The sequence below is a fragment of the Dipteris shenzhenensis genome, chromosome 7 (assembly GCF_047967505.1).
Source record: "Dipteris shenzhenensis isolate YYH24624 ecotype China chromosome 7, Dip_SZ_1.0, whole genome shotgun sequence".
Lineage (NCBI taxonomy): Eukaryota > Viridiplantae > Streptophyta > Polypodiopsida > Gleicheniales > Dipteridaceae > Dipteris > Dipteris shenzhenensis.
Window position 1 is genome coordinate 19,291,791 of NC_141602.1, and position 22,144 is coordinate 19,313,934.

Below are 22,144 nucleotides of genomic sequence, written 5' to 3' on the forward strand. Positions count from 1 at the left end.
TCCACCCCACCTTCTAGCGCCGATCTGATACATCTTTTCCGCTAGAAGGACATCCGTGCACGTTGTGCATGGAAGAGATGGAGAGGATGAGCGTAAAAAATTTTAGCGCCAACCCTGCCTAAAGTCATCTATGGCCTCTCCATCTCCCACACATCACGAGTTGATGTGAATGGACACGACAAAAATCGTGTCTTTTCAGGTGCTTGGGTTGTCCCAAAACCAAGGGACGCACCTTTTCCACCATCGGACACACCTTGTGATGAAGAGTCTCGCCTCCTCACCCAAGGGACACACCCCATCGTGGACAAAAGGACACACCTATTCATGTAGGGACACCCCTTTTAAAAACAGGGACACACCCCTTCATGAAAAGGTGCACCTATTCCAAGGGTCACACCCCTTCGAATAGGCACACCTTTTTAGGCACCAAGCACCTATAAAGGGTACGTAGAGGGGTTAAAATGGAAAACCCAGCCCCAAACCTTAGGTTTACCCTAGCTACCCTAGGGTTAATTAAACCCACCATTTAATTTTTGGGCAACCACCCAACCTAGGCAGCCACCAATGAAAAAGGGACGCACCCTTTGACGTTCCGTACGGATTTGCATACAGGTTCGCCTCCACCGTACAGATTTCCACGCAGCAGCAGCCCTCAGCCCTCGCCATTTCAGTGGCAGCCCAGGGTCTGCCCTCAGCCCTCGCCATTTCGCTGCCAGCCCGCGCAGGTTCGCTGCCCGCCTTTGCCTCGCCATCTCGCTGCCAGCCCGCGCAGGTTCGCTGCCAACCTTTGCCTCGCCATCTCGCTGCCAGCCCACGCCATCTTGCTGCCAGCCTTCACGCGCCATCTCGCTGCCAGCCGTGCCATTTTCGCTGCCAGCCCCTCGCCTTTTTCGCTGCCAGTTTCCTTGCCCTTGCAGCCCCGCTGGTTTTGCAGCCCTGCTCCTTTCCAGCCTGCAACGTGAGCACAGCACCAGCCAGCCCTTCGGTCGCAAAACAGCCTGCAACCAGATTTTCGCCATTGCCAGCCTGCCTCCCCCTTTCTGTTTCGCCAGTCTTCCATGACATCAGCAGCCTGGTGCGCCAGCCCCTATTGCGATCCAGAATCGGGTACCTGCAGCCTGTTGCGCCATTGATAGCCTGTTCTCCTTGGTTCGCTAAATTTTCCTGCCAGATCAGTAGCAGTTTCAACCTCCTATGGCGATGAAGACAGCCTGTTAAATACCAGGCCCAGATCTGCGATCTTCTACGCAACAATTTGGCAGATTAAATCATTGCCAGGTGGAGTCTTTCCATTCTGCTTTTAAGGATTCTCTTGTCATTATCAAATTATAGCAAATGAAAGACGCTCCCTTAAAGCATGGAAACCCCTAGTAATTCACCCGGCATTTCAAGGACACCTCAGGCATCATCTACCACACAATATCGTGTTCAGATTGCACAACCAGCCCATTTCGGAGCATTTGAATCGTGGGTCTTCTGTGTCACGTGCCCCCCTAGTGATTTGGACCACATCCTATATCTTCTGCGTGAGGCACCTCAGTTACATTACTTCCTCAGCACAGTACAGGTTGTGTTCCACGAGACACTACGATACCCAGAACCCGATATTCCTCAAGAGTTTGTTGTCCATCTTTGGAGAGAATTTTACCCCTCACCTTCGGCATCTCCAGGGTACTCTCCACCTCCTTCAGCTCCCAGATATCCTCCTATACAGGTTGTACCTTCCCCAAGATGGTATTTACACTCTGAAGGCACTCCTTCTCCTGGATATCCTCCATTTCCGACAGCAGCCAGCGACAGTCTCAAGATCCCCAAAAGACTCAGAAATCATATGCTGGATTCCAACAGAAGCACTCCTCCAAGGATCGTGCCTCTTCTTCTTCACAAAGTCATTACCGACATCCCCAACATAAAGGTGCGGCCATTGACAAGAAGAACAACTCCAGCACAAAAGGACTTTGTACCATCTGTACAGGCGACCATAGATGGTTCGATTGTCCCAAGCGACCAAAGCAAAATTCCAATATGGAACCTAGCACTTCCCAAAGAGAAGATGCTACCTCAGCACAAGACAAGAAAGGCAAAGCTGTTCGAATGGCAAATACCATCCACCTGAGCCTTGCCAGCAACCTCGAACCTTCCCTAGCCACTCAAGTACTTTGTGTTCAAGGATCGATTCGCGGAACAACGGTCACTATCCTCATCGACAGTGGCTGCTCTTGAAGACTTACAGCAGTACCCTGACATTTTACAGCAGTATTTTCAGAATTTACAGTGATATTTTCTACATCAGTTCATTATCTCCACCAGGATCTTATTTTGAGTGGGAGGGGATGTCACGATCTATGACGTATTCCTTTCTCTATTTCTAGACTTATGGATGGTTTGATGAATGGACACTTGTGGAAGGGTATGCCCTTTCGACGGGACACTTCCTGTGAGGCACAACGCTTGCCCTTTCGACGGGACACTTCCTATGAGGCACAACCCTTCACAAGAGACACTCTATTGAAGAGACATTTCTATTGTAATGTACCCTCTCATCGAGGGTCACACCCTTCACAAGGGGTACACACCTCTTCATGCACATACCCTTTGGAGTACACACCTTTTCATGTGTGACTCTTCACTCTCTATATAAGAGAGGCCCAATTGTATGGATGACACAACATCTACACTACAGACATTCAAGCAATACAATTTCCTTGTTCTCTGCTATTTCAGTCTCCTTTCTGTTCCTTAGCACATTTTTAAATATAGTAAATCTAGGATTTCTTACAAAGGAAGGGGTAAGTCCATCCGAACCTAGGCACTTGCCCTTGTGAAAGGCAAGTAATGCAGTCCTGAATTCTGCATTGGTGATGCATCTCATCCTTCACCAATACAGGGATACACTGCCAAATAACATCTGTGGCATCATCTATGGCCTGTGTGCCCGGATCTGCAGTAAGAAGGGATATGCAAAAAATTCCGAAGCTACATGAATGACGGCATCTGGATCTGACTGTAATACCCCGTCTGAGTTAACAAGCTGCGAGACACTATCTCCACTATGTCTGGGCCCATGAGTAGAGAAAAAGTGTTTGTTGACCCTACCACCCATCTGAATCCAAAAGGATTCCTGTGCATGAAAGGCACTCTGCTCTCTGATCCAACAATGTCTGCATATGAGCCCTTGCTGCAACAAGCCGCTCCTGAATTCAAGCATCTGTGGGCCTCTTCTACTCTTCCCTTTGAAGGGACGATAACTGCTGGCGTATACCAATCTGACGTCTGAGAATCTCACGTTTCCTGGAATCAGCGACTGTATGATAATAGTCACTAATTCCAGATATTGCTGCAGCTGCCTGGATGGCTGGACAACTCCACCCTGTATGTGAGAAACCCAAATCTGTAAAATATCCTTCGTGAGGCTCTCCTCTGCATAAAAAGCATCCGGAATCCTGACACTGGCAGAGCGTCCTGTCCGATCAGACTCAAGAATCTACAATACCATTGGAAAATGATCTGAGGTGGAAACCTCAGTAGAAATGCATACAGATCTGCCTCTGTCAAGTGCCCAATCATCTACATAAATTCTATCAATACGTGCATGGATGAGCATGTGTATTCTCCTGTTCGACCAAGAGTACAGGAGTGACTGTGGCATAACATGAAAGGCATCATCAAACCAAGTGTCCCTGCCACTGTATTGAAAGAGAAAGGCATCCCAGGTTGTCCTCTTGAAAGAATGAATTCCACCCTGTCTGCCTCCCTTTTTGTCTGATGGCAACTCAACCATGTTGAAATCGCCACCAATGATCCAAGAATCTGCAATGGGGGCCCAAGAGAGTAACTCCTTCCAAAAAGAGACCCGCTCCCCTCTGTTGTTGGGAGCATAAAGATTGAGAAGACCAATTTTACACCCTCCAATCAAAATAATGATCCATTGAGCTCTAGAGAGGGAGATAATACCATGACCAACAACCAAGGGGAGAATAGAAGGAGAGACCGAAATGCAAGTACCACCCCTTGTGTCCATAGTAGGCGACCAGAAGGTAAGTCCTGAAAGCAGTTTGCCTGACTTAGAGCAATCACTGGCATCCAACTTGTGTTCTTGGATAAAAAGGATATCAATAGCACCTCCAGTGACACTTGGATGAAGCTGATTCTGGATCAGTTGCCTACGGCGACGGTGTGGAACTTCGCCTAGGCCCTGTATGTTCCAGCTGACTATCCTCATCGATAGGAGGATGCTGGATGCAAAGGCTTACCCGACCTAGTAGAGGAGACCAGCTTCCCCTGGGCCGAAACACTCCTGCTGAGGACAGGAAACTCAACAGGTGAAAGGATCCCCACACCTGCTGGGGGGGAGGTCCTATCAAAAGGAATCCCAATGACCGGGACCCCTAAGGTGGAGGGCACAAACTCCTCATCATCCATGAAAGTCGCCGAATCTGCCAGTGCCGAAAAAGAGTTCCTGAGATGCAAGTGTGGCCGAGGAGTGTGAAGAAGACCTGCACTCGTGGAAGATGGAGAAGGACCTACCAGGCCTCTATCAGCAGAACTGGAGCTGGAGGCTGAGGAGGCCTGTGGTTGGGCTGAAGAGGAGTTTGGAGACCTCATCTGTGGATGCACTTTCTCGGTCATCCTGACTGTGGCAGGAATAGAAGAAGTAGCTGTAGCCCCCTCGTGGTCAGAAACTGTGGATGGTGCATCTAAAGGCCCCTCCTGATGTGGAACTATAGTATCTGGGGCTGCTGTAACATCCACCTCTATAGTCTGGATGGCGTCTGTCTGAATTGGATCAAAAGTCTCCTCCTGAGGTAAGGGAGCCGCTCTGATAGCTCTCCATCGTGGTACTGGGTGTGCTGCAGGCTTTGGGCACCCTGCTGCCCCTGGTGGTCCTGGGGTGCGCGAAGCAGGGTGCCCTACTGCTCCTGGTGGTCGTGGAGTGCGTGGTACAGGGCACTGGGGAGGTGCAGTCGGGGTAGTACGTGAAGGAGCTGCACCAGAAGACCTCTTGGGTCTTTTTCTCTTCCTTGAGCAGTCTCTAGCAAAGTGCCCAAGGGTCCTGCAAATCGTGCTGCAAATCGTGCACTGGTCCTGTCTACCTGCAATCTCGACTCTCTGTCGAAAGAGAGAGCCATCTGGCGCTGAAGCCTGATGTGGTCATCTAAAATGCTAGGGTCAGATACAATGACCCTAACTCGAGGCACACCATCCGCTCTGACTGCCTCTGCCGAGGAAGAAGGCATGCCAAGAAGAGGGGGGATCTCAGTGACCACTCAAAAAGTGGCTCCGATAGTACCAAGAAGTCGATGGTAGACCTGAGGAAGACCAGGGAGCCTGATGAATAGAGATGTGACCTGACTGTCCTCCTCTACCGGATCGAAGCCCAAGGTGTAGGGCAAAAGAAAGATCCTTCTCGAACCCAAAGCCAAAGGATTAGCTTTGAGAACAAGGGCTGTGGACTCATGGGAGTCAAAAATCACCTGGAAGAATCCTCGTCCCAAAAGTCGAATATCTCTAAGGTGTGGGGCAAGATCTCCTGGTAACGCCGCCAGCATCCAGTCTCTAGCCTGTGATTTGGAGGGGTGTGACCAAAAGATGCGGGCAAAAAGCGATGTGGAGCCCTTGAGCTCCACATCTTTTTTGAGCTGCTGCAACTCGTCTTTTGAAAATATGACGGTTCTTACGGCCTATGGGAGTGGATAAAGATTGGCTGAATGGGGATCCATTCGACGATCGAAGTGAAAAGGCCGATTCAAACACTGAAAATACTATATCCAAGAAGGCGAAGGGAGCGGGGGTAGGCTGCGGGTGGAGGGGAGGGGGTGGGTTTAGGCAGTAGGGGCGGAGGAGGAGAGGGAGGGAGGGGCGCGGGTAGGAAGTGGGGTGTAGGAGGGGGCGAGGAGGGAAGGGGGGGGCGGGGAGGGGAGGAGAGGGGCAGGGGCAACAGGCTAGTTCCCTCTGTTGTTCGGAGCGTAGAGGTCGAGGAAACCAACCTTACGTCCATCAACCATAAGCAAAATCCACTGGGCCCTAGAGGGGGTGATGATACTGTGTCCAATGACTAGAGGGAGGATAGAGTCTGAAACTGATATGCAAGTACCTCCTCTGGTTCCCAAGGTAGGAAAAACGTCCGGCCTGAAAGCAGCTTACCTAACTTGAAACAGTCTCTGGCATCCAGTTTGTGTTCCTGTAGAAAAAGAATGTCTAAGGAACCACCTGACACACCTGGATGAAGCTGATTCCTTATCAGTTGTCTACGACGGCGATGAGGGATGCCGCCCAACGCCTGTATATTCCAACTGGCTATCCTCATCGGCGGGAGGAAGCAGGTTGGAATACCTTACCCGACCTGGTGGCGGAAAAAGAACCCTCTACCGGAGCTGACCTCCTGCCATACACATGAGGTCCAAGGGGAGGGAAGTCCACTGGTGAGAGAGAGAAGGATCTCTCAAAGGGGATGTCGATAACTAGCTCTCCGAAAGTGGAGGATACAAAATCATCATTTGGGAGGTCAGAGAGGTCCTCAAGAGTGGGAAAGGAATTCCGCTGAGCCAGTCCTGGGGAAGGGGTCCGAAGGATTCCTACCGAAGCAGGAAAGAATGTAAGACCCCTTTCCCTCTATCAACAGATGGAGGCACCTGTGCTACGTCCTGATCAAGAAGTGCTGTGGATGAGGTGCTAACAACCTGGGCTGCTGAAGGAGGCACAGCTTGATCCTAAACAATAGGCTCCACGATGGTAGCCTCCCGAGGCTCCTGAGGGGTAGTCTTCGGAGCGGCGGAAGTATGATTTGAAATAGAGGGCCTAACCACAAATGGAACCCACCGGGGGCTAGAGGTAGTGCGGTGTGCAGGAGGGACTCGGGCAGCCCTAGGAGGAGGGGGGGCCGGTGTTTGAGGCGGTGCCTGTGGAGCGATATGCAAGTACCTCCTCTGGTTCCCAAGGCAGGAAAAACGTCCGGCCTGAAAGTAGCTTACCTAACTTGAAACAGTCTCTGGCATCCAGTTTGTGTTCCTGTAGAAAAAGAATGTCTAAGGAACCACCTGACACACCTGGATGAAGCTGATTCCTTATCAGTTGTCTACGACGGCGATGAGGGATGCCACCCAACGCCTGTATATTCCAACTGGCTATCCCCATCGGCGGGAGGAAGCTGGTTGGAATACCTTACCCGACCTGGTGGCGGAAAAAGAACCCTCTACCGGAGCTGACCTCTTGCCATACACATGAGGTCCAAGGGGAGGAAAGTCCACTGGTGAGAGAGAGAAGGATCTCTCAAAGGGGATGTCGATAACTAGCTCTCCGAAAGTGGAGGATACAAAATCATCATTTGGGAGGTCAGAGAGGTCCTCAAGAGTGGGAAAGGAATTCCGCTGAGCCAGTCCTGGGGAAGGGGTCCGAAGGATTCCTACCGAAGCAGGAAAGAATGTAAGACCCCTTTCCCTCTATCAACAGAAGGAGGCACCTGTGCTGCGTCCTGATCAAGAAGTGCTGTGGATGAGGTGCTAACAACCTGGGCTGCTGAAGGAGGCACAGCTTGATCTTGAACAATAGGCTCCCGCGGTAGCCTCCCGAGGCTCCTGAGGGGTAGTCTTCGGAGCGGCGGAAGTATGATTTGAAATAGAGGGCCTAACCACAAATGGAACCCACCGGGGGCTAGAGGTAGTGCGGTGTGTAGGAGGGACTCGGGCAGCCCTAGGAGGAGGGGGGGCCTGTGTTTGAGGCGGTGCCTGTGGAGCGATAGGTCCTGCTCCTAATCTCTGTCGTAACCTAGTACGAGCTGGTTGCTTTTTTGGCCTCTTCTTCTTTGGGCAATCTCTGGCGAAGTGTCCGAAGGATCTGCAAATCTCACACTGGTCCTGACGACCTGCAACCTCAAATCTCAGGCGAAAGAATGACCCATCGGGTCACTGTAGCAAGATGTGGTCATTTGAAATGTTAGGGTTCTCGACAAAGACCCTAACCCTGGGTACCCCATCCATCTTGACCGCCTCAGTAGTCGACGAAGGCTCGCTAGGAAGAGGGGGGATCTTTGCTACCACACCAAACCTCTCGCCAATAATTGAAAGAAGCCGGTGATAAACTGAAGGTAGACTGGGGAACTTGATGAAGACAGAAACTCCGTGCTTGTCCTCTTCAATTGGGTCAAAGCCTAGTTGAAAGGGAAACAAAAACATCCTCCTATAGTCTAGAGAGAGAAACCGAGTCTGTAGCAAGTCTCTCGTGACGTCTAAGGAATCTAGGCACACCTAAAAGAAACCTCATCCCAACAAACGGACATCCTTAAGGTGGGGAGCAAGGTCTTGAGGAAGCGCCGCAAGCATCCAATCTCTAGCCTATGATGTGGAGGGGTGGGATCCATAGATGCGTGCGAAGAGAGTCGTGGAACACTCATGCTCCAAATCCTTTTGCAACTGCTGCAGCTCGTCTTTTGAGAAAGTGACGGTTCTCGCGGCCAGTGTGTGTGGTAACGGATTGATTGAATGGGTATCCATTCGTCAATCGAGGTGGGAAAGGCCAACTCAAACACAAAGAAACTCCGTCTGCTTTCCTGAAGCCCAGGAGACCCCCAAAAGAAAATAGGGGTACACCTGATGAACGGAGAGGGTGAAAGGAGGGAGGGAGAGAGAGGATTGAGCAAGGAGAGGAGTCGTCGTTAGAAAGGAGAAAGGGAGGGCAGCAAGAGGGAGAGGGGAAGGGAAGGGGGCAGGAGGAGGAGAGGAGGAGGGTAGAGGAGAGGAGGAGGGTAGAGGAGAGGAGGAGTGGAGGAAAAGGGGGGGGGAGCAAGTAAACAGCGTGGGGGGGGAGGGGGGGGGCTGTGCAGGCAGCAGCGCGGGGGGGGGGACCACGCAGGCGGGCAGCAGCACGGGGGGCTGCGCGGACAACGGCGTGGGGGGGAGGGGCTGGCAGCAGCGTGGGGGGTAGGGAAGGGGAGAGAGGGAGGGGAGGCGGGGGGGAGCAGCAGGTAGGGGGGAGGGGAGGGAGGAGGCAGCAAGGAGGGGAGGGAGGGGGCAGCAAGGAGGGGAGCAGGAAGGAGGAAGGGCAGCAGGAGGAGCGGGGAGCAGCAGCCCTGTCCGGGTGTAGCCTAGGTCTTGGATGTGTGTTAATGCTTACTTGAGACTTTGGGAGGAAAGTAATCTGGACAAGTATTATATGGGAGTATGAAAGATTGTTAGGAAGTTTTTGGTTTTTTTTAAAAATCTTACATGAGAGTTTAATGGGAGAATAGAATTTGGGAATTTTGAGGATGAGAACGTTTAGAGTGTTATGGGAAGTAATAGAAAGTACCATGCTTCGAAGAGGTGATAGGAACTGCAATGCATAAGATGACAACTAAATGTTGTAAGCAGACAGATACAGGTAGGAAGATGTCATATTTTCTCCAAAAGATACAGGAAAGGGGAAAAAACTTACAAGGATGGAAGAAGTATTGGGAATGTTGCAAAAACAATACATGCTAGTAACAGAACAGATGGACAATATTGAAGATAAGGTCATCTCAATACGTACACAAGGAGAAACTTATATCGGTGGCTCTATTGGGTCAGGGGGCTTGCTCATCCCTTCACTTTGTTTCTTAAGATGAAATATATTTTTTTACCTTTTTTAAAGGGCCTTGTTTTCGAAGCAATAGATGTGATCTCTGCGTTGGCAAATATGACAAGGCTGTGCATATGGCCCTTTTGTTTGAAATCTTGGGGAGCTCATATCCACATTGTGCTACTTCTTAACGCTTCTTAGCTCGCTCCAGGATTATGAACTTTATCAAGTTTCTTGGATAAATTAGTTTATATATGATATTTCATGGCTAAGAAAATAACATGGAAGAAAATTTCAAGAGCATAGCTGAGAAGAATTAGGTGAGGCGTCTGCATGTTCCTAAAGAAGATAGAAAGACATGGATGGATATGTAGTTCTTTTGTAGGTTCTTTTCCATCCTCGTTTGTTGGGGGGGAGAGAGAGAGAGAGAGAGAGAGAGAGAGATGATATGATATGATACGATTCTATTAAAGTCTGCGTGAGACCCTTCAGGATCTATGGGACTGGTGATCACTATCAACTAATAGTGATCCCTCGTATTCAGTGAAATTAGATATTTTAAAGTTGCTATGATGTGAGTACGTGTGAGCTAGCTTATGGGCTAGCCCTACCTTGTTGTAGAGTTCTAAAACTTCTTTATGTAGCTTTCTAGCTTTTTCGCCGGCTGTCCCAGCAGATTTTTTGAGTTGTTTCTGCTGTCCCCATAACATTCTCTGATGTGTGTGTAAGCTCTACATTTTAGGAGTACATCTGCTCATTTTTTACCTCACCTGTGTGGCAAATTTTGCAGACTCTTTCTTCTTTGGGGATATTGGGTCTTGCCCACCTCCCCTATCACCTCTAGATCATGTGAACTAGTTCAAATTTTTCAAATTAGATGCCTTTTAAAATTTTGATGTCTTCCCCAAGGTATATCCCATAGCTGTCCATTGAGTTAATTTCCTGTTTGAAAAACTAGCTTCTGGGGCATGTTTTGTGTCACTACCCCTCTGACTTCAGAAGCATCTTCTTGTATATCAGTAGCTGTTCCCATGATTCCATCCACTTCATCCCTTCCCTATGCCATCCTGCATTTTGCGTAGCTTCCATCACCTTGTGTGGTATCTTCGTTGCATCTCCCCAACTTTGTTGGGGTAAGCCATGAAATAACACATTGCTTCCTGCTCTAGGGGTATCATACCTGTTTCAACCAGTAGGATGGGGTGGGGTGTCTTAATGAGATGAGAAATTGAGCGAATTGTGCTTGTTTTCAACATCTGAGTGTGTGTTTTGCTTGCAGACTATCAAGGATGGTGACATGGCACTATTTGACATGGGTGCTGAATATCATTTTTATGATTCTGACATAACGTGCTCATTTCCGGTAAGATTTTGAGGTGAAGTGGTTATAAGAAAACGCTCAAGTGACTTCTAAAATAGCCTTTTTGAAGGTTGCCCATAAGGTGTTTGAGTGGGCTAGACCTGGTAGAGGTGGTTCTAGTTGCTTGTGCTTATATATATGGTGTGGTATATTGTTTTTGTGTTTTGGTTCTTTCCTTAATTTCTTTCGTGATATATTTGTCATAACCAAGGATCCATTGCAAGGTTCCTGCCCTTAGGATCTCCTAGTATAGGGTAGATTAACAAAGACTAGGTTCTCCTTCATAAATTTTGTTCACATTATCGCTAGCTTTTTGTGAATTTCTATTTCATCCGTAAGAATTTCGCTTTGTATTTTCTGGTCCTTGTGGCCATAACTTTGTTAGTACCACTTTGCTTTCCATCTTGAATGTATCATCGCGAGGTGCCCTTTTGCTGGTATACATATTATCATAGTAAAGGAATTACACTTTGATTCAAATGGGAGGATTATGATATGTGGATGCTTATCACTTTTAATGGCCTTGTTCTTCATATGTGTCCTGTGGATGAAAATGTCATATCTTAGACATTTTGGCAATCTTTCTAGGAAAGGGGGGATTGCCTCCCGTTGTGACTCACCGAGGCTTTGTGTCAATCCTCTTTGTTAAAAACTGTTCCTACACTAGGTTAGCTTCTGGTTTAGGGTTTTGGTTCATCCTCCATTATCAATAGATAGACTAGGACACAAAAGTCAGCTCTAATTTCGGAGATCGTAGGAGGAGCTTCGTCTGCTGCTGCCCCCCGCCTTCGTCCGTAGCCATCAGCCACCCCTGGCAGCGCCCTGCCCCTTAGCCGCGATCTGCTCCTTGGCAGCGCCCTGCTGCCTAGGCTGCGCAGGTTTCCCTGCAGCGCGTCGCCTCCCCTTGCCTGCTCGCGTTGCGCCTCCTCTCAGCCCGTTTGGCTGCTGCAGGGGCGCCCTGGTGGTCGAGCCCCCCTTAGCCTGTTCGCGTTGCGCCCCCCCCTTCAGCCCGCTGTGCAGGTCGCGCCCTGCTGTGCCTTCTTCAGGTCGCCCCTTCTGGCTGCCTTCTAGGACGCCCTTCAGGCCGCCAGTAGCTGCCGTCTGCCCCCTCCCTTGCACCTCAGGTTGGGCTTCAGGGCCCTCTTCCGGGACTGTTCTTCGTGAGTTCCGGGGAGCTGTGTTCCTGGGCTGCTTCCAGGCATTGGCGGAGGTTTTTTGTTTCTGCATTGAGCTCTCTGTTGTCATTCCTCGCAGGCTGAAGTTGGGCCTCCCCTCAGGACAGCGCAAGCTGAGACAATGGAGGACACTAATGCCACTCCCGTCGCCGAACCTGAGGAGATCGAAGTCACAGTTCCTTTTCCTCCCGACATTGTGCAGATGATTGAGGTAGCGGAGGAGGGTTTTCGTTTGACGCACATCATTGGCTTTCTCCTCGGTAGAGGCCAACAGTTACGTGATTGGGTGTACACCAGCATGGCCTCATTGGGTGTCTCAGTTACAGTTTTTCGATTGCTTGGCAGAGGGTACTTTTCTTTTGGCATTCAGTCCGCAGAGTAGGCTCAAAGAGTACTTATGAGCTCTCCGATTCAGTTTCAGAGCAGAGTCATCCATTTGTGGCCTTGGCGGAAGCACTTCAGTACTACGTCCCCGGGACCGCGTCAGGTCTCTTTTTGGATGCTTTTCCCTGGACTTCCTGATGAGGTTAGCTCTTGTCGCAGAGTTGTGGAGCATATGGCTAGCGTGGCAGGTACAGTCATCCCTTCAGGTGCTAGACTTTCCTATGCTCAGTCACTTGCTGGTACAGGTGTTACAAGGGTTAGACTCACTTCGGAGTTCCCCCCTCTTGACCTTTGCCTACTTTGATTTCGTACTCCACGGGAGATGGGGTCCAGATGCAGCAAAGGGTTTTGTACGAGGGGCTTCCTGATCAAGGTCTTTTCTGTCGGAAGAGAGGTCACTTTATTAGGGATTGCCCTAGTCGTAGGCCTCGTTCAGAGACTTCGAATCTTTCTCACCCTACGAGAGACCCAGAGCCTTTAGTTCAGCCTCCAGGGGTCTCTGAGCCTGCTTCAACTCATTCAGCAGAACGAGAGGAGACTCCTCTGGGTGGGCCTCCAGTGGAATCAGAGGACCTGGAGGTGCCTCCAGTGCAACAGCTTTCACGGAGAGCTCGGAAGAGACGGAGACAGAGGGAGAACCAGCAGCACGAGCAGCCCCAGGTACGAGCTCACAGATGGCAGAGAGTTGAGACTTATGTGCAGGAGACCCCGGAAAGGGGAGATGGAGAGGACCATCCGCAGGCAGGTCTTGACACGGTGCAGGAGATGGTCACTCAAGGAGTCGAGTCACTTGTGCAGGAGACCCCGGAAAGGGGAGTTGTAGAGGACCATCCGCAGGCAGGTCTTGACACTGTGCAGGAGACGGTAGATCAGGGTGTCGAGTTACATGTGCAGGAGACCCCGGAAAGGGGAGATGCGGAGGACCATCCACAGACAGGTCTTCTCACTGAGCAGGAGACAGTAGTCCAGGATTTGATGACACTAGACACCACTACCCCGGAGTCTCAGATATTGGTTACAGAGTCAGTTTTTCAGCAGGAGACTGCTCAGGCCGCAGTTACGGTGATGGATGCCTCTCCCCAGCAGCCCGTCGAGAGAGTGGTATTTTATGACACAGGTCAGAGTCAGAGCCTGTCCTAGGATCTCATGCGCCTGTACGAGGTTCCCTGGAGACCCCTTTCACAGCCCCGTCGCACAGTACCTTCCTTTGTTGCTATGCAGAGTGTCCTTTTGGATACCCCTCCCAGCACAGCCTCGTCCTCGCAGCTTTTCACTCCTGGTGTATCCAGATCTTTTGCGAGTGCAGTCACAGATTTTGCTCAGTATCCAGACAGGCGATCCAGACAGGCGTGAGGATTGGGAGATCCTAGCAGATGAGATTGAGCGAGAGTTTCAGTCACCCATGCGGACAGGCACCTCGTCGCAGATTCTTCCTCTCCCTCTCACCTATTCCAGGAGCAGAGTCAGGACAGCTAAGCCCTTTTCAGCTCTTCAGACTCCTAGACCTGACCCCAGGATGGTTGACAGAGATCTACCCGTTGAGTTTTGGCCCTTTTTGGCTGGAGGGGTTATCACAGACTCCATCACTCGATTGGAACTTCTACCGGTGTTTTGCCGACGGTCAGAGGAGGTAGAGGAGTACTTGGGATCAGCTACTCTCTCCAGAGAGGGGCATGTTCTTCGTTTCTCCGCTGGTAGCTTTCGATCTCGGGGGAGCGAAAGCTGGTCAGTTGATTTACTTGACAGTGAGATTGCTAGACAGCTTATGAGCATGACTCAATTTTCATTGGTTCACCGTTTTGTCGGCTCGCAGATTCATTCTTGCCCTAGGACTCTTCGACCTGGCTTCGGTGGTAGGGCCTTTCTGTTTCTGTTCTTTGAGATTCAGGGAGACTTTGATTTGCCCAGGAGTGCTGGTTGGTTTGACTTTCAGCTCCTTGGTTCGCGCCAGAGTACTATTCCCTTGGATGAAGCCATTTTACATGAGTTGGGACAGATTTGGAGTTTGATCAGAGACCGACTTTGGATTGAGCCGTCAGAGAGAGAGTTTTATGCCGTTGCCACTGGCACACCCTCACTTCCATCCGATGTCTAGGTTGTCCATCATATCTTGGAATGTGAGAGGACTGAACGGCCATAGATTTACCTCAGATGCGGATGGTCGTAGATTGGGAGTTCCTAGATTGCAGTTGCTTAGGGACTCCCTTCGGTTTATTTCCTCAGGGTCCCCTCCAGACATTGTGCTTATCCAGGAGCATAAGCTCTCCCAGGACAGGATTGACAGATGCAGATCCTTACTCAGAGGATAGAGCCGGACTTATTGGAGCCCAGCGGATGGCACGAGGGGAGGAGTTTGCATTTCAGTTTCAGCTAGGTGGGCCTTAGAGATCACCCAAGAGGGTACACTGGTGGAGAGCAGAGCATGCAATGTTATTCTTCATATTGAGAACACAGCAGTTGGTGTTCTTAATGTGTATGCTCCCACGGATCCAGCTCACAGACATGCTTTTTGGAGACAGCTTACAGTCTCGCTTCCTCAGGCAGACACCTGGATTGTTGGAGGTGACTTTAACATGGTTGAATTCGCTGAAGACAAGTTGGGTCAGACAGAGGGTGGCCTTTCCGACAGGAAGAGAGTGGAGTGGGATAGTTTTGTTTTGCATGCTGGACTTCATGATGTTGCTCGATTGGACGACTTTCGTCAATTGGCAGACAGTCTTCAGTTCTCTTGGTCCGGGGTTTTCCATGGCTCTCTTTCTTTGGTCAGACTTGACAGGTTTTATATTGGCCATTGGGGTCAAGCCAGAGCAGGACAGATTGGGATCCGCCCGGGTTATGTTTTATCTGACCATGCTCCAGTCCTATTACAAATTCTTCCTACCTCTCGATTGGAGTGCACAGGCTCTGTCAGAGTTCTGGACTTTGTTTTTCAGAATACAGAGTTCGTGGAATGGTTGAGAGAGACTTGGTTGTCAGTGGACACTCCTGTGGATCAGGGCTGGTTGTTGTGGGTAGAGAGGGCTTTGGCTAGAGTCAGCATGGCCTGCCAGTTGAGGGCAAAACAGGAGAAGGAAAAGCTCAGAATCAGAGATAGGAATGCAAGAGCGGAGGTATCCAGACTTCAGAGATTGATTCAGAGTTTTCCTCATTCTCTTTTCATCAGAGGGCAGCTTTCGGAGGCTCAGGAGAGACTAGAGGAGATTCAGAGCAGGAGGGCCCAGTTCAGGTTTTACTCTCAGCAGACTTTCTGGATTCAGAAGGGGGATAGATGTTCTAGAGAATTCTTCAGGGCAGTGGGTCAGAGATACTCTTCGGACAGCCTTCGTAGACTTGTGGATGAGGCTGGGTCTCTTCAGACGGACCCTCACCGTCTTATTGAGATCACTTCTGATTTTTACTCCACTCTTTACACCGCCGATCCAGTCACCGAGGAGATGATCAGAGCCAGAGAGGAGATTTGGAGCCATGTCCCCCTCATGGTCTCAGACAGGATGAGTCATGTTTTGGATAGCCCACTATCACTCTTGGAGATCACGGATGCGTTACATGAGCTGCCCAGAGACAGATGCCCGGGGGAGGACGGTTTGTTGCCACTTCTTTTTAGAGCTCTTTGGGATACGATTGGGCCTCATCTACTCTCAGCCTTTTCAGAGGCTCTTGATTCAGGATCTTTGGGCAAGACATTATGCACAGGTTTGATTTGTCTTATCCCGAAAGGGGGAGACAAGACAGTCCTTCGTAATTGGAGACCCATTACACTTTTAGGGACAGCCTACAAGATCCTAGTGAAGACCTTGGCTCTTCGCCTAAAGCCTATGCTGCCATATATCATCGGAGCTACTCACACAGGATTTGTCCAAGATCGGAGTATCTTGGATAACATCTTCACTTTTTGGGAGGCCACTCACTGGGCGAAGGAGAGTCAGCAAGAGATTGCAGTTCTTCTTCTCGATTTTGAGAAGGCTTATGAAAGGGTGGACTGGGGTTTCTTGGAGGGCACTATGAGGAGGCTAGGCTTCAGTGATAGATGGATTTCTTGGGTCTCCTCACTTTACTCCCACTCCTCTAGCAGGATGGTGGTCTGTGGAGGCAGAGGACCGGCTTTTCAGCTATCCAGATCGGTACGACAGGGATGCCCACTTGCACCTTACCTTTTCCTTTTCGTAGCGGAGGCTATGGGATACTTTATGCAAGCTACCAATCATGGCACTTTGGGCCTCCATCTGCCTATCCGGTAGGAGCAGGAGCTTCTGGACACTGAGTTTGCTAACGACACGGCACTGACAGTCACAGGAGATGCATTTAGTCTTGCTATTCCTCAGGGGTGGAGGGATATGCTTACAGATTCAGCCTATGTTCATCCCATCTCTACTTGGTCAGGTTGTTTTAGTGAGGCTGGGCTATGCATTGGAGTTCGTTTAGGACCGGCACCGTTTACTTATTTTAAGACGGGCTCCTCTCACAGATTGTATCCCACTCAGCCCTTGGATCGACAGGAGCTCCTTTGGCAGAGAGTTAGGGTCATTGGTTGCCTTGGTAAGGAATGGGCCACAGATCCTTCCAGGTTGACTATTGCAGAGGATCCTAGATGGAGACTTTGGATCTTTCAGGGTCGACCTCTTGCTGCAGAGCTTGACTGGAACCCAGGTGAGTGGGCGTGGCCTGCACCGGTGGCAGGTGCTCGTCCTCTTTCTTTTTTCCAGTACTCGATGAGGGCAGGTTACAGGCTTCAGCAGAGAGACTCTCATCATCTACCATCTGCCTCACAGCATTGGCACGCACAGGGACTTACTGCAGAGCTCTTGCTGAGTTACTTGACTCACTTTTGGGGCATCAGTAGAGCCAGGAAAGTCTCCTACTTCCTTTGGCTCACTATTCATAGGGGTATACCTGTGGGTACATGGCTTCAGCAGATGGGTAGACCCTCCTTGTGTATGCGTTGTCAGCTGGCCGAGGAATCTAGTAAGCATTGTTTATGGAGCTGCCCCAGCTCTAGAGTGGTTTGGACAGGTATCTTCAGGATGTTCTCATATGTTACATCCGAGTCCTTTCTGATGACATGGGGCGCTGCCCTATGGGGGAGAGGATTTGGAGCCTTTGCCCTCTATGAGTCAGAGCCAGGAGACCACGGTTTCTCCATGCAGTATCGCCAGAGACGGGGTCCCACAGATGTTAGCATCATGGAGCCGTAGGACTTACTTTTGGTACCAGTACCAGCTCAGGATTCCAGGCCTACTTCACCTGCAGGGTCAGCCTGGGAGGTGATTTCTAGTATTACCCTATGGCGGATATGGTGTTCGCGATGTTCTTTTGTCCTTGGGGGTCATTTATGCACGGAGGCTGACACTCTTGCTTCCATTTGGGCGGAGATTATCTTCACTCTCAGGAGTCAGTGGGAGCGGTGTACAGGCACCTCTTTGGCAGCTCGTGGGAGACTTTTATCCTTCATGAGGACATGGGACTGCTCATTATTTTTTCATTTGACCCCTTTTGGGATGTCGTGGCATTTTAGACCACCTCCATGGCTTTTTAGCCACATTGTTGAGGCTAGGGATAGAGTACTTTCTCTCCCACCTGTTGTATGATTCGTTTTGAATGGAATATATCACTTTTTCGGAAAAAAAAAAAGATAGACTAGGTATTTGTGGATCTTGGCCTTATGATTTAGATTTAGCATTTTGGTTCTTGCTCCTTCAATGTGGCATTGCCATTCTAGTGTCTGTGAAGCAAGCCTTTCTTCTCTAATAACCTAGTCTTTTGGTGCAGCCCCTTCTCGTAGCGCTCCGTCAGCACCTCCTGGATGTCTTGCACCGGCTGCCCATCCTACCCCACCTACTATCATTTCGACGGTTTATGAGCCTTGCGATTCTAGATTGGTGAAATGCGTATAAGGTGAGACTCGTATATTTGGTTTCACCAATACTGGAATACCTTGCCGAATTCTAAGTCTGGCATCATCTCTTGGAGGATCTGCTGTAAGAAGGGAGAAAACCACAGGATGCACCCACATTGCAACCCATAAAGGGTTGCAGCAGCTCACCTCCCAGCCATATGCTCGGTACATCGAGCTACCCCCGAAGTAGAGGTCTAGACTACCACAGAGAGCCAACCAGCCTTGAAGTCCAGACATGCGTCCCATACCAAATGCCCTTTGCTCTAGCTGCTTCTCTCAGGCCAGCAGGTCTATGTCCGGAGGAGTACGCTCCTTGGACCCCTGATAATGAGCCCCTTACCTATACTTATAGACCAGGCCCCGGCTATCTTTAGCTGTGAGCCTATACTTTAGCATGCATATGTAAAGTAACTTTACTTTGTGGCCACCCTTTTGCCAAGTATAGCTCAGCCATGCCTTGCCTTTAGCGGGCTAGCTCTATCCACAGGATCTAGACCTCACCTTTGCTAGCTCTTATCTCAACCCTAGGATATTCCTAACCTTGAGTTGGACCACGTTCTGACCTTAGATCTATTCCTAGATCCCAGGTTAGGCAGGCCTACGCTTTGATAAGCCTATCCCCTAGTTAGTCCAGTCGTGGATGTAACATTCTCCTTCCTTTAAAGTAAGATTTATGCTGGCATAAATGGAGATATAAGAGTTACATCAGTATTGCTTAGACTATACTTCTCAATCCTTTATTTGATTTGAAACAGTAGAAAGGTATCCCTTTAAAGGAATCTTGGAATCAGGTCATTTACCACGCATGGTAAATGGAGAAGTATCAGTTTCAGAAACTTCCGAATAAATTCAGAAATAATTCTGAATTCACTACTCAATTCTCATCCGACATTTGAGTACACTGCAATCAACATCTCGCTGAATGTATTGATTCTGATTTATTTCAGAATCCATTTAATGCTGTAAGTATGCCAAAATGTACTCAAACCTTCAGAAAAGAACTGAGTATATTTCATTCAATACTCAGTTTGAACATTCAATTCAGCCCAGAATCTGAATTAGTGTTGAAACCATGCATAGATAAACCAGTTCTTCTTTCAGATTTGGATTCAATATAGTAGCTGTAGAGTAGTATCTGTACTATAATGCCTTAGAATCCATCTGAATTCTTGCAGGAACCTTAGCACCTGGCAAATGATGAAATCAATTTACAGTATCATAAAACTTTCATAACAGAAAGTTGAATGTGATTCGTCATTTAGTAAGTTACTAGTCACCTTACCCAATATCCTCTGGGTAATAACAATCCATCCGGTATGTTCCTTTAGTCACACTCACCAATGGAAAAAGCAAGATACTGTGTTGTATCAAGCAACTGAACTCCTCAGCTAGAACTTCTTTTGGCTTTCAGTAAAGTGATCAGCTTTACTAGTGCCAGCCACATTTTGAACCTCACACCAAATTTGAAATTAAGGGCCCATTGGTAAAGATTCCGAATTCCCTGCCACATAGGAATTCTAATGCATCCACAATAGTGTCTATATTGTCCCATACCCAAAAAAAAAAAAGAAGAAGATTCTGAATTCCCTGCCACATAGGAATTCTAATGCGTCCACAATAGTGTCTATATTGTCCCATACCACCACAGACTATCCCTTGGGATGACCTATTTGGATCATCAGGTGTAGACCTTTGTTGGATCGAATTTTCAAATCATGGTCTATCAGAATCCTTTTCAGGATCCTTGAATATATTACTAGATTCTAGAAAATCGTTTCTTCTCTCCCTCCCTTAAAGATAAACATAAGGGATGCCAGACTTGTATCACAATAACATGACCATGAGGGAGAGGTATGGGTGGAATCTCAGTCAAGTATACAACTTGACTTCTTTCATGTCCATCAGACATGAGTGATTTTGTCCAGAAGTTTTACTCTTGCTAGGGTTACCTCTTTGCTACTTGAAGAGGGATTCTTAGCCAAGCAATCCACTTTTGCCTCTCCATTGGAAAGCATAACCAAAATGTCTCCTTAGACGGGATGCTTAATCCTTTGTGTAGGAGGGCTTTTGTATCTTCTCTGCCGAATCTAGGCAAAGGAAACATGAATTATAGTCAGGTATTACTCAGTATTCTCATCCTGTGCTTAGTCAAGCATTGGATATGCTGAGTTTCTCATGAGCTGAGTGATACAATCTCTAGATTTGCACCAACATGAGCAAACAAACCAAGCAGTGGCCAACAATACCTGGTTCACAACCATAACTCTAAATGCAAGGTCAAGTCTGACTGAACTCCAAAAGATGTGTTTCCTCGTGACTAATAGATAGTAACTAGAGACATCATATGCCCATAAAAGATCTAGAGAATATCTTTCATGGCTTGGGGAGTTGCCACATCAATGTTGAGGATGTATCCTGGAAACGATTTATGCTGTATGCGGTTACGAAGATCACCAGGCTCGTTCATATCACCATCCATGTAGTGGGTTTGGAATTCTCCATGGATGAACTGAGCACTTGGGGAATCATAGAAAGCAGTGCGTCTGCCTCGCCAAGAAGATTGCTGTGGAGCAGTGGAAGACTGCGGGTGTTCCTCTTCCATATGCTCTTGCTTGGGGTCCTGATTCATGTATGCAAATGGAGCAAGGGTAGAGGAATTAACAGAATATACACTCGAAGAGGGAGGACGAGGATGTTGGATTTCAGGAATGGGATGAGGAGCAGTAGGAGGTGGAGGAACTACTATTGGTCCGAGAGCAGGAAGATCAAGATGAGGGAAGAAGAGCGAAGGATCCAAAGGAATCATAGGAATAGGCAGGCGTACTTCTGTAGGATCATTAGCTTGTTCATCTTGATTGGTCCATCGAAAAGTGCCGATAATGGGATGAGCAGGGTCAAGCCATTGAGATGGAACCAAAGAAAAGATTTCCTCATTATCAGATTCATCAACATCATCGAACATATCGGGGGGAAGGAACATTAAAGAGGGAGTATGTATATTCTGGAAGGTAAGATGAGGAGAACTAGCAAAGGCAAGAGGCAAGGTAGGGGGAAAAGAAGTATAAACAGAAGTAGCAGAATCCATTTGTACATTCGAGGAAACATATGCTTGTAATTCCTGTAGGATGAGATGTACCTTAGTGTCAAGACGTCGGGAACGAACTGCTGTGTTGGAGAGATGCCCAACCCAACCTGGCATCCCGGATATCTGACGGGGAGACTCCCCTTTAAATCCAAGTGAAGCCTATGTCAATCCCCCAGACTGGAGTGTCCTCATCACTGATCCAAAAGCCATTGGATTTGTTCCAATTAATGTGTGTGCCTGCCGCAATGCAAAACAAATCCAATGCTGTCTTGAATGAATTCAGTGTCTGTGGAGTGGCATCCAAAAAAACAGCCGTGTCATCTGCCAACTCACTGTCTAAGAGCTCATCATCTTGCCTCAGAGGAAGCCTGAGCCCTACGATTCCAGCTTGAGCTCTAATGTAATAGCTCATAGCCTCAACGACAAAAAGAAATAAAAAGGGGGCTAGGGGGCAACCCTGATGGACTGATCTGGTAATCTCAAACCTATCTCCATTGACTCCACCAATAAGAACCTGGCTGTGGACTGATCTGTAGAGGGTTGACACCCCTCTGATCCATGCATTTGAGAAGCCAAAACGAGTAAGTGTGCCCTCCAGAAAGCCCCAGTCCACCCTATCATAAGCTTTCTCAAAATCCAAGAGTAGAATAGCCAGTCTGTGGCCATTATGCATGGCCCACTTCGAAGCCTCCCAAAATGAGAAGCTGTTATCA

General features: G+C 48.8%; 1 protein-coding gene across 2 annotated transcripts in view; it reads left to right on the forward strand.

Annotated features, from left to right (window-relative positions):
• Positions 1-22,144, forward strand: part of LOC147900056 (Metallopeptidase M24 family protein) — a 158,621-nt gene that overhangs the window by 86,440 nt on the left and 50,037 nt on the right. For both annotated transcript variants that reach the window (XM_087376873.1, XM_087376871.1), the window contains one exon: positions 10,814-10,897. In XM_087376873.1, coding sequence (XP_087232999.1) covers positions 10,814-10,897 — 84 coding nt within the window. The remainder of the gene's footprint in view (positions 1-10,813; positions 10,898-22,144) is intronic.